Genomic DNA, 13,402 nt, shown 5'->3' with positions numbered 1-13,402 from the left:
CCTGAACCGAAATCAAGAGTCAGACGCTTAACCCACTGAGCCACCCAGGTGCCCCGAGTCCTTGATAGTTTTGCAGGATAGGCAATTATGGATTAGAGTAAGTAAATCACTTTCCCCATAATGTAAAACTGATAAAAGCCAGGATCCCACCCCTCTAAAGCCTGCATTGTTGTGATGATCTGGCCTGTGGATCACACCATTGTGGTTGAAGTAGTCTAGTTCTGGCTTTAACACTAGCCAGCCTCACATGAAGTATATATTCACTGGGCAGATATTTGCTAAGCTTTTTTTTTTTTTTTGTTCCCCAATATGCCAGGCCTAGGAAAACACGGCTCATAATTTCTGCCCACTGGAAGCATCCAGTCAGAAAAGAGACCTCAGCGAATCAGCCTGACTCAGGCATGGCTTGTGTTGTGGAGCCATGAACAAAGAGCTAAAAGAAAAAGGAGTTTGAGTTGGGGCCAACTCTTAGGGGACAGTAAATGAGATGGGATTTTTCTGAGACAAGCTGCCAGACTTGCTAGGTTTCAGATTCCTTATTTGTAAAAGTGAGAGGCTAGACTGATTTATCCCTATGGCCTTAAACTTGTAAGTGTCTGTGGTCTTTCCTTAGCACCTATCCTCATTACATTGGGCCCCTCTGACAACCAGAAACAAATTCTCCATCTCTTTTTGTTTCAAAGCTTGTGTTACGTTTTGAACTTTGAGCTTCCTGCTTGAGGTGTGCCTTTGGTTCTGAGCTTAGTGGAGACTGACAGGCAACAGAACTCCATGGTGAATCAAGTCTTGCCTATGTTGCTACTTTTGTTTTGCTAGTTGGACATTGTCCAGGAAAGGATCTTTTCTTATGGTTTTAAATTTTATCAAAATCACTTTTTAAATACAGGAAATGTGACAGTTTCTATCAAAGAAAGAAGTAAACCTCTGGTAATGTTAAATGAGAATTGGATCAGAGATAAAGACAATAAGGAAGGAGGAAATTTGGAAATGTAAAGACACCACAAAGAGACCAGAAAAAACATAATAGAAAGGGAGGGTACACCTTTTATTCAGGGTTGTTCTCTGCATAAAATTACAGATTTCACCTTCTTGGAATTCTGGCCAGTTGTTTCTAGTTCTGCCCTCACAATTAAGCATGTAACAGTTATAACCTCACTATTTGCTATTTATTGCTATATAACAATTTGCACCTAAGCTTGGCAGCTTAAAATAATAAATATTTATTGTCTTAAAAATGCTACCTTCACACTTTTAAATTACAGATATAAAGTTTACAGAATTAATTTAGCTTTTCATTTGGAATTTTAATTCAAGATATCAAAAAATAGGGGCGCCTGGGTGGCTCAGTCGGGATAAGCATCCAACTCTCTGTTTTGGCTCAGGTCATGATCAGGTCACGGTTTTGTGAGGTCAAGCCCTGCATGGGCTCTGTGCTGAGAGCATGGAGCCTACTTGGGATTCTCTCTCTGCCCCTCCCCCACTCATGCTGTCTCTGTCTTTCTCAAAATAAATAAACTTAAGTAAAATAAAATATTAGGTGGCAAATGTATGTTGGTATATTGTTTTCCCTTCCACTCATTTTTAGAATCCAAATTTGCACGAAGATCTGCTGTCAGTGACTGCTTGCATGATGAATCCCAGGCATTTTCCCATTTCATTTAACTGCCCTGCAGGATGTCCACTCTGGATCTAGGGGAGGAGCCTGACAGATGCCTTCTCCCCTGTAGTGAGTGTTGGAGGCACTCAGGAATAGCAAGTGATGGCTTGCACCTACCTGTAAATACCTAAAGCAAAGTAAACTCATTAGCAGTACATTTCAGTGAATTTCAGTACTTTGAGCAAAGTAAGACACCTCCTAAAGATTGGGTGAACATTTCTCTGGCTGCTCTCTTTCTTTTTTGTTTTTGTGAGAAAAATTAAAAAATGATACATTTGTTGAACTAAATGTGCAGACTCAACTCAACACCTAGGGAAAACTTCCATTTTTAGATTCTATTAGATTTAAGTTCCATAAAATAACATTTTCTTTCTTTGTCTTCTCCTTCTCCTCTCCCTCCTCCTCCTCCTCCTCCTCTCCCTCCTCCTCCTCCTCTCTTAGAGGTGAGTGTCTGCTTTTTGGAAATGCTCCCCATTGGGTTGCATTTTTTCTAACAGGGGAAGCCTTATGTAGTAAGCATATCATGGGATCTGCCCAATACCCTGTGACATGAAGATAATTAGAATTTATTCTAATATTTAAAGCATTGGAAGTACAACAGTCACAGTTTTAATCAGTGACATTGGTTCAACCTCAAGAATCCTAGGACCTTCAAAAGTTAAATTACATGATTTGTGAGATAAACTTAAAATAGGCAAGCCAGTGATGTATTTGAGCTAATAAAAACTAGGAAAAAGAAAAATGAATGTCCCTCAGAATAATGCCTGATAAAGTTTGTTCAGAGGTATTACCAGAAGAGCACAAACTTATGATGTTTATGGTGAAAAAAATGGGTTTAAAAATTACTATTAATGTCCTTTGGTGTGTGGTTCAAAGTGCAGAGGTAGCTTGCTGTAGTTTGTATTTTCCTTATTTCTTGTTAATGTAACCCTTAGAAATGCTGTGTTTATGAGATTGCAGAAGGTAAGAAGGTCAAGGGCAGCAGGTGATTCTGCAGTGGATTGAGTCCAGGTGCTTGGTTTCCTCAGCTTCTTCTACTCAATGGCTGTCCAATAAAGGCCATAGTTTCTTGGCTCTAGTTTAGGTACTGACATCTTCCATTTGAGGCATCATTCTTGCTTCCCAGTTGTGTTGTGAAATCTCCAATTGGAATGGACTCAGTTACCAAAAGAGGAAAAAGAAAATGGCTCACTGAGTAAATATTCTTGCCAAGTATAAGATTTCCAAGTTCAGTGTTTTCAATACATATTTGGTAACGTTTTCAATTTTAGAGTAAAGAATGAGGAACATGTAAGAGGCTTCTATTTTATCCAAGCCATTTAGTGCTAAACAGAATATATTTTAAAATGATCATTTTGTTAAATTTTTTTCTAACAAGTGAGGGTATTTTGGGAAATTAGAAAATTAAAAGAGTAAGACAGAAATGTAGACTACTATCTGTAACAGTTGTATTGCCTTAAAAAGGTTGAAATTACTAATGGTTTGAAATATGCTTTGATAGAAATGATCTTGAGAAAAGCCCAGTTCTTTTAGTTATTTCCATCATTCTTTTCTGGCTTTATCAGAAAGGGATTGACCACACAAGAGCTAAGCATAAGTGATCCCAAAACCACAAGAATAAAAAACCCCTGCAAAGTAAAGTTTCACACATGGTCCTGGATGCTTGTTCAGTAACTTTAGTAGTTTGATATTTTCATAAAATATGATAAATATATTTCCTTTAGTATAATGTTTAAAAATTTTTTATACTGATTATCTTTTTGTATTTGCTAAAACCTAATTTTAGTTTTTCTTTTTGCAGATGAAAGCCAAAAAATTCTACTATGGTGCTTATGTTGTCTGATTAATAAAGAACCACAGAATTCTGAAGAACTGAAACTGAACTCCTGGACACGGGTAAGAGTAAATCTTGTCCTGCACTGCTTTGCATTAAATTGATTGTTTAAATGTGCTGCTTTACTAGTGCAGTTCTGTGACATTTTAGAAAATTTTTCAAATACAGGCTTCACTGTCCCATTATCTTGCTGGGTGTAAAGTTATTCAAGAGATTTCATTTTTGCTTGATTGTTAATTCCAGAAGATAGTGGACTTTAAGGTGAACTTTCCCTTGCCTGGAAGACCTAACTAATGTGTGATTTTGTAAAGTTACTTTCAGGTAATTAAAAGAATGTTCTCTCTTTCCTTTAAGCAACTGGTATACTTCAAAAATTGTTTTTCCCTACTAACCTAGTTTATTTATTTATTTATTTTTCCTACTAACCTAGTTTAAATACTTACATAATTTCTAAGTACTTCTCTGCATCTCTTGGAATCTAATCTGTAGTAAAACAAAAATTCAGAAAATTCAGTTGCTGCCTTTATGTCCTGAAGTTGGTATCCAGGCCAGGGTGCTCAGACTAGCACCTGGTGCTTGTTGGCTACCGCTGCTTACACCGTCAAATCGGTCAGTCAGATGTGCTAGTGCATGTAGCTGACAGCTTCCTGCACCCCCCTGTCTGTTTCTGCTGTCTCTTGAAGGGCAGGCACAAGTTGGCGAATGTTGTAGGGCTGGGCTGTGGCTGCCCTCACCACTAGCAAGCTGCCTGATTTTTTTCTCATGCCCCCCACTGTCCTGCTGTAACAACCCTAAGGACTTGCTGATGCCTGTCAGACTCCACTTAGTATGCATATGGTTCAGATTAGCTGCTTAGTATTATGAAATCACCCACCCAGGTGCATATGGTTTTGTCTATCAGTCTGACTGGTGATATCATTCCATTCACTGCTTTTTACTATTCCTTTGTTTTATACAAAATTGCCGACTGAGCTGACAAAGACAGTGTTTGTATTTTACTGTTAGATTGAAAGAAGAATTGAAGGGACAGTAGAAGTGAAAAGGTTTGAATCAGGGAAGGAAAGTGTGCAGACTTTAACTGGAAGGTAAGTTACTGTAAAGAACTGAAGAAAGGTGATTTAAGTAGAATTAGGGAAGAAAAGCTATGAAAAACAAGGCTGTATCAACAGAATAACGTATTTAGTCTTTAATCTTTTTAATTGTTGCTTTTATAGTTGATGTTTCAATGATTATTTAGAATATATGTTTGTATTCGCTAGCTTATGAAGTTCTGAAATAAGCCATCTAATAAAGTGTTTTTAGGGTGATCGGACTAACTTTCTTCATTTAAACTCATGACTTTATTAGCCTATTTTAAAATTTTTACCTTATATTTTATTCTGTGGATTTCCCTTAATACTGCATCCATTTATCAATAGGTACATATCAAAGTATAGCAGAGGAAGGTTAAATTAGACTTAATTCCTGCTGCATCAGGGAATTCATAGACTGGTAACCAGAGTTATATATAGGTGTGATGGTGACACAGAGGACACTTGCTCAGACTTTGGGGTTTGGAGATGTGTCCTGCAGGAGGTAATATATCAACTGAATTTTGAAGGATGACTAGGAGAGCAGGAATAGAGCTTTAGGAAAGGATATTCTTGTCAGCAGAAAGAGCATGCACAAAGATGGTGGCAAGAAAGCCAATGTCATATTCAGGGAACTACAGGTACTTAGATGTGCTTGAGCTTGGGATTTTGTAAGGCTGGTGATGAAGCATGAAACCTTATGTATAATAATAAGTTTTTCTTCTATTTTGAGTCAGTGGGGAAACCAAAGTATTTTAAACAGAGAAATCATCTGGCCAGGTGTGAATTTTAGAAGCTTAACAGCAAAGGGAAGTTGATTTGGAAGGAGCAGGGATAGCATTTTGGAAGCTATAGTAGTGATCAAGTGAGAAATCATGCAGGCCTGAATGAAATGGAGAAGAGGGGCCAGATTTATAATATGAATGAGGTAAATATTCAAAAGGTGTAATGGCAGGCTAAGTGCAGATCGCTTAAGTGTAGGTGGAGTCGAGCATACCCTTCTTAGGAGAAGAGCTGATTTATACTTAGAAGGTTGACAGTCTTCAGGGTATGGGAACAGTGGAGCCTTGGGTGAGGGTGAGGTTGCCCAGGGCAATGGGAAAGGGAAAAGGCCTGGGACAACCCTGGGAGACACTGGCATTCAGGGAGTGAGTGGAAGAATAAGCTACCCTGTAGGTTAAAAACAGGGAGTCAAAGAAGTAAAGGAGAGAAGCAGCAGTGTTTTGAGAAGGAATGAGTGGTCATTCATATCTGATGCTATGGTGCAGCAATGTCCAATGCAAATAAAATACATACTACATGGATAATTTAAATTTTCCAGTAGCTGCTTTAAGAAACAAAAAGAAATAAATGAAATTAATTTTAATAATATTTTATGCAACTCAGTATTTCCAAAATACTATCATTTCAACATATAATCTATAAAAATTATTAACGAGATTATTTTATAATCTTTTTGCACTAAGTCATGGAAATCCAGTGTGTGTGTTACACTTACATTTTACATCTACATGTTACATCCTAATTTTCACTGGGAGTTTTTTTAATGCTTGTCTATTTATTTTGCAAGAGACAGTGTACCACTATGAGTACTGGTACTCATGAGGGAGAGGCAGAGAGAGAGAGGGAGAGAGAGAATCCCATGCAGGCTCTGAGCTCTCAGCACAGAGCCCAACATGGGGCTTGATCCCACCACTGTGAGATCATGACCTGAGCTGAAATCAAGAGTTGGACACTTAACCTACTGAGCCACCAGGTGCCCCTCCCTGGAAATTCTTGATCTGTATTTCAGTTTCACAAAATTTACAGTTGAAAGAGTAGGTTCATATACCCAAATTGTTACAGAGAAACTTATGACTGAACCAAGTGTCAGTTTTTAAATTTAAATTTAATTAAAATTTAAAAAATTAAAAACTTCCTTCCTTCATCGTACTCACTACATTTGAAGTGTTCAGGAGCTACGTGTGGCTAGTGGTCACTGTATTGGACAGGGCAGCTTAGAGCATAAAGCAAGGTAAGGATTGAAAAGCAGTGCTTGGATTTAGCCTCTAGGAGGAATGACCTGGGTGGGAATGGGTTGAGTGGGAGGTGCAAGGAAGTTGCCAGATTGCTATAGTTTGAGGAATGAAGGTAGTAAGGTAAGGAAGTGGAGATGATAAACTTTGGTTACTTTTTGAAGAAACTTAGCCCTGAAGGAGGGAGATAGGAGGTGGTAGCCAGACCAGATCATACAGTTGACTTTATTGAAATTGAGAAGTCCTGAATATGCTTTACCCTGAAGAGAAAATGCTAGTAGGGAGGGGTCGAGGGCATATGAAATTGGGAAAAGTTTCCCTCCTCAATGTATTAGGCATGCCTGTAATATTACCTGATAAAAACATGTATAAGAATAATACTGTTTAACTTTTAACAGTCTAAAGCTAATTGCATATACCTATGACAAATCAGTACCCACACAGTTGTATATTTTTTGGCCATAATTGCAGTAAGACAGAAGATGTTTGTTGGTTTATGAATCAGTTGTACTTGTCTTGGATATACATTTATCTTAGAAGTGACATTTTCTTCCTAAAAGTTTTAGAAGGACATATTATACATTAAGTATATGTAACTTGTCATCCAATATCCTTCTGAAAATTATACAAGTCATATATATTTTTTTGATTTTCTATACCTTTATTTGCTTTCTTTTTTTTAATATGAAATTTATTGTCAAATTGGTTTCCAGACAACACCCAGTGCTCCTCCCAACAGGTGCCCTCCTCAATGCCCATCACCCACCCCCCCACTCCCCATCAACCCTCAGTTAATTCTCAGTTTTTAAGTCATATTTTAATAACATTTGTTAGTTCACTCAATGAGCATTTATTTATCTCGTGCCTGCTACATGTGCTAAGCAGTTCTAATTGTGGTAATAAAATCTTGGGTCATTCTGTATTCCTGGAGCATCACAAGTGTGATTGAAACAGCCTAAGTCAAAAAGTAAGAATTTCTTCCGTAAACTCTAAACTTTAGTAAAATTCAGATTATTAAATTTGAAAATGTTAGATTGAGTTGTATAAGTTGTATTTTTAGAGCAGAGATGAAATAAGGGGCGCCTGGCTGGCTTAGCTGGTGGAGCGTGTGACTCTTATCTTGGGGTTGTCCTTTCAAGCCCCATATTGTACTTACAACAATAAAATCTTTAAAAAAAAAAAAAAAAGAACAGATGAAATTAAAATTACTTGCTGGCCGTATGCTAGCATATGTTAACATGTTATGTTGGAAATATATTAATACAATGTGGGGTGTTTTTTTTTGAAGTTTTACTGGTAACCTCAAATGTACCATCAAATAACTACCTCAGTGGCTATTCTTAAAATTTAGAGATTTATTGAAGTCACAGGACTCTTTTACATCTTTTCAGAATACTTGATTCTTGTAAAACTTAGTTTTACTGGTGAATCAATTGAACAGATATTTTTTGAGCACCTACTGTTTGTAACAGAAGCTGAGGATACAGTAGTGGATTTAAAGATAGTCTGTTCTGAGAGTTTATAACCCAAGGGGCAGATCTCCAGGCCTGCCACATTTAGGAGATACCTGTCCTTCTGGGCAAGACCATACCTCTGTAATTTTTATTTTGAAGAGAAGAAAACAACAGAATACCAGGGGTAAGTTCAGTTAAAAGGGTTTTACTTTGTCTTTTTTCCCTTTCAAAGTGTAATGCTAAGCAGTATCCAGATGCTACATGTATTGCTTTAGTCTTCTACTTCATCCCTCTTAAAAAAAAAAAAAAAAAAAAAAAACCCACATAACTTTTAATTTTTTTTTTTAACATTTATTTATTTTTGAGAGACAGAGAGGGACAGAGCATGAGCAGGGGAGGGGCAGAAAGAGGGAGACACAGAATCTGAAGCAGGCTTCAGGCTCCAAGCTGTCAGCACAGAGCCCAGCGTGGGGCTCGAACTGACGAATGGGGAGATCATGACCCAGGCCGAAGTTGGACACTCAACCGACTGAGCCACCAAGGTGCCCCCACATAACTTTTAAATTTTAAAATCTAACACATGTGCAGAAAAGTGCATCAAGCATAAATGCCAAGCTTAAAAATCATTGCAAAATAAATACCTTTGTAACTACCACCTAGGTCCGGAAATAGAGCATTACCTGCCTCTTATAAGCTCCCTGCCCCCAGGTGCTCCTTCCTGCTTCTGTGCTCCTCTCTCCCCCTCTGGTGGTAACCACTAGTCTAGCTTTTATTTACATTGCTTTATGGTTTTACCACTTAATTATGGAGTTTGGCTTAAGATTATAACTTGATATAAATGAAATAATATGCAATATATTGTTATGTGCTTAACTTACTTTGTTCAGTATGATGTTTGTAGGGTTCACCCATGATCTTGGATGTATTTGTCACTTGTTCATTTTCACTACTGTAGAGTATTCCATTTTATCAATGCACTATAGTGTGTTTATCCATTCTACCTTTGATGGGAATTTGTTTCTGGTTGGGGAGAATTAGGAACAGAGTTGCTGTAATATTCTTTCCTGTATATCCAAGTTTCAAAGCATGTATTTTTTTTTTAATGTTTATTTATTTTTGAGAGAGAGAGACACACACAGAAAGCACAAGCCTGGGGCGGGGGGTGGGGGGGGGGTGGTGGGGAAGCAGAGAGAGAAGGAGACACAGAATCTGAAGCAGGCTCCAGGCTCTGAGCTCTCAGCACAGAGCCTGATGCAGTGCTCAAACCCATGAACCGTGAGATCATGATCTGAGCCAAAGTCGGCGCTTACCCAAGTGAGCCACCCAGGTGCCCCTGTTTTTTGTTTTGTTTTGTTTTTTAGAGAGAGAAAGAGAGAGAGAGAGAGAGAGAGCATGCACAAGCAGGGGGAGGGGCAGAGGGACAGGCAGAGAGAGAGAATCTTAAGCAGACTCCACACTCAACATGGAGCCCAATGTGGAGTTTGATCTCACAACTGTGAGATTATGATCATGAGATCATGACCTGAGCTGAAATCAAGAGCCAGATGTTTAACCGACTGAGCCTCCTAGGCACCCCACAAAGCATGTATTTTATAAAAAACTACAGAGGAAAAGAAGAGCAGCTGGAGAAGGAAAGGATGTGTTTTGTACATAACTTCAAACAAATACTTGTGAACATGCCTTGCACATGCCCTGTTGTGTCAAAATAAAGAGCATGCAAAAAAAAAAAAAAAAGTGGAATTGTAGGTTATTTAATATGTATATCTTTAATTGTATTAGCTCATACTAAGTTGTTTTCCACAGTGGTAGTACCAGTTTAAATTGCTATGATGAATGTGTAAGAGTTCCGTAGCTTCCTGGTCACTTGGCATTGTCAGACTGTTAAAGTTCAGTTATTCTAGTAGATGCATGTGGTAGTGTCTATTATGGTTTTAATATTTCCCTGAAGTATTTCCCTGAAGTTGAGCACATGTTTGTGGAATTCCTGTTCAGATTTCTTAATAACTTTTCTACTTGGTTGTCTTTCTTACTGATTTGTAGAAATTCTGTAGATGTACTGAATCTAAGCACTTTTTTAATTTATATTTATTGTGACTATTTTTTTCCACCTTGTGGTTTGTGTTTACATTTCTTTATTTTCTTTTAAGGAAGACATTTTAAATTTTATTGTAGTCAAATTTATCAATCTTTCCCTTTGTGGTTAATAATTTTGTATTTTGCTTAAGAAAATTTTCCCCACTGCAAGGTCATGAAGACCTTCCATATTATTTTCTAAAAGTGTATTGATTTGCCTTTCCCATTTAGGTCTGTGGTCCACCTGTAACTGTTCCTTTGTATGGTCTAAATAGGCATCCATTTTCACTTTGCTTCCACACGGATACCCACTGTCCCAACACCATTATTGAGTTCTCTCCTTGCCGGTAGATGGTGCTACCTTTGTCATAAGTCAAGCATCTTTGTATTTGCACATATTCTAAATCTCTCCATTGGTCTCATTGATCTGTGATGATTAATTTTGTGTCAACTTGACTGGGCCGTGGGGTACCCAGATATTTCATCAGACATTATTCTGGGTTTTTCTGTGATGTATTTTTGAATGTGATTAACATTTAAATAGATTAAGTAAAGTAGATCATTCTCCCTAATGTGTGTGGGTATCTCATCCAATTAGCCAAAAAGGCTAAACCCTCCTCTGAGGGTTTTCTTTGTATTGGAATCTAATAAACAGTGTTTTTTAAGTGAACCCCAAATTGTATGTTTTGTTATTTTTGGTGTAACACATCATTGTCAAGGCATTCTACAGTCCTGACTTTTTAGAAAACTAGTGGTTTCAGAGATGCTGGTATTGTATATAGCAAGTTGCAAGACAGGTAAGGGGCTTAGAGGAGAAAGTAGGTTTGGAACAAGTGCACTTGGGACTGGCCAGCCAGGGGACAGACACTGGTACTTGGGAAATGTGATTGTGTCTACATTGTAGATAATTTCTATTATTATTCATTTTTGTGTTGTTTGGGATTTGAAAATGCTAGCTTGGCTCAGTTCAGATGTTGAAACCTCGGGAAAGAATTATTGCCCAAGTTTTAAATGGCAATTTAAAAGGGAAAATATCATATTTCTTGAGGTCAGTTAGTAAGACAATAGAGGCAAGGTAAAATTCAGGGACAAGGCTGGAGATGCTGGAGATTTCTCTTCCATACCTCTACTCTGGAAAAACATTGGCAATCCTGTATGACTGTGATCTCTTTTGTTTTGGTTTTACTTTCAAAGTAACAAACATAGAACTAGTATCTTTTTCTTTGAATTTTTGTATTCACACATACAGTGGACAGTAATTAATTGCTTTCCCAGTATCTACCTCTGTCCTTTCTTACCTTCTTCTTTTTTTTTTAATGTTTTTATTTATTTTTGAGACAGAGACAGAGAATGAACAGGGGAGGGGCAGAGAGAGAGGGAGACACAGAATCTGAAACAGGCTCCAGGCTCCGAGCTGTCAGCACAGAGCCTGACGTGGGGCTTGAACTCACAGACTGTGAGATCATGACCTGAGCTAAAGTCGGACGCCCAACCAACTGAGCCACCCAGGCGCCCCTCCTTTCTTACCTTCTTCTAGTACCCTGCATTTCTCAGCTGTGCACTGTGCATCTGAGGTGAGACTCACTGCACCAAGGTCTTAAGGTTAGTCTTACCTTGCTTAACCAAGACCACCCTTCCCCTTTCCCTGGCCACAGTGATTGATCAAGATGGACTTATAGCCCACATTGGAAAGACAGTCCTACACCTTTTGTTTCAATGGTTGGGGAATTAGATTTTTATCTTTACTGCTGAACATGAATTAGGTAGCACATAGTCCCTGAAGTTGCTGTCAGTCATTGTGGGACCACGAGGACAAAGCCTGCCTAGGAAAAGAGTTAGTCCTGAGGAAACACAGCTGAAAAAAGGAGAAAGAGGGTCGCGTTCGGGTTGGTTTTGTTTGGGCCCAGGACCAAGCCACTCCTGGACTTCAGTGCTCTAATACATTCCCTTTCCTGTCGAAGCCAGTTTGGTTTAGAGGTTTGTTTTGTTTTGTTTTTCTCTAGCAGCCAACAACATCCTAATGTAGAAAACAGACTTGTTTGGGGTCTTCATAAACTATTTTTTTGAAGGGTTTCGAAACTCAGGTATATGTGTACGCAGTTGTAAAAGAAAAAAAATCTTATTTCCTCAAAGGATACTATGAATAAATAGTGAATTTGACAAAATATTTACAGCTGCTTAAAAGTTGCTTTAATTCATACTTGGCTCAGAGTCGTTTTCCACCACCACTGATTATGAAGATTTGTGTTAAAGAAGTCATCCTGGGAGAAGATGGCAGCATCATGGCAGCATAAGATGTTCTTGTTTTTGTTCCTGCTAATCATTTAAAATTCGACATTTTTCCGTGAACAGAAATGCCTGTGTGGGAGCTGTGAGATCCAGTAGCATATGCCAAGGGACCCAAGTGGAGTCTCATCCACTTTTGTATCAGGTAATAGGACAGACAGACCCCAGTTTGGGCTGTGGACCTGGCTGGAGCCTGTGAACTGGCTTCAGCCCCACAGCAGAGGCACCTGGAAAACGCTGACTTAAGCAGATACCCACAGATGCCAGAGCCTTGTACAAGTCCAAGTTTCTCTCCCAACTAGGTTACAAGGCCCATGTGAGTAGAGACTTTGTTCTAAAAGTGTAGAACAGTATCTGCCGCGTAGTAAATATTCAGTGATTATTTGCTGAATAAGTGAATAAATGAGTATGATTTTAGATGGTAAATGCTAGTGGTGGTGGGGTTCCACTTGGAAAGAAGATAGTGAACAGACAGAAGGTTGGGTATAGTCGAAAAAGAATGATTATTCCACTTAAGCTTGGGAAGAAAAAAAAAGCTTAGGGAGAAAAGCAGAAATTAAGGTTAGAAAAAAAACAGTTTGGGAAAAATTTTGGAAGGCCATGAATGCCAGTTTGTGAGCTCCTTCATAAATTAGCATAGGGCAATGGAAGGAGCTACTGAAAGTATTTTAACTGTGGCATTGGGAGAGGGGCATTTGTTGTGATTCATATGCTTCCCTGTTTTCTCCCTTGCTCTCCTCTAGTCTTTCGCAATCCTTCATTCATTTATTCCATAAATATATCCTGAGTGCCTACTGTGTACAAGCAGATATTGGGATATGAAGGCCTTGCCTTGAAAGATCATGTGGTTTTGTTGTAATGTAACAAGTGAAGGAGTAGACGAACAGCATATGGAAGGTACTGTAGTAGCCCAAAGAAAAGGAGAAAAACCCTTGTTGGGAGCTGGGGAGGTTTATAGGGCTGGCCAAGAAGGCTTTCAGAAGATGACAGTTGAGGCCAGGGGCATACATGGA

The 13,402-nt window shown here is 38.5% G+C and overlaps 1 protein-coding gene across 5 annotated transcripts in view; it reads left to right on the top strand.

Annotated features, from left to right (window-relative positions):
- Window positions 1-13,402, top strand: part of FANCC (FA complementation group C) — a 272,673-nt gene that overhangs the window by 101,156 nt on the left and 158,115 nt on the right. For all 5 annotated transcript variants that reach the window (XM_060609885.2, XM_060609886.2, XM_060609884.2 and 2 more), the window contains one exon: window positions 3,459-3,553. In XM_060609885.2, coding sequence (XP_060465868.2) covers window positions 3,459-3,553 — 95 coding nt within the window. The remainder of the gene's footprint in view (window positions 1-3,458; window positions 3,554-13,402) is intronic.

Source organism: Panthera onca, chromosome D4 (assembly GCF_046562875.1).
Source record: "Panthera onca isolate mPanOnc1 chromosome D4, mPanOnc1 haplotype 2, whole genome shotgun sequence".
In the NCBI taxonomy this organism is placed as follows: domain Eukaryota; kingdom Metazoa; phylum Chordata; class Mammalia; order Carnivora; family Felidae; genus Panthera; species Panthera onca.
Note: the sequence above shows the minus strand (reverse complement) of the source record. Positions and strands in the feature narration are given on the sequence as shown.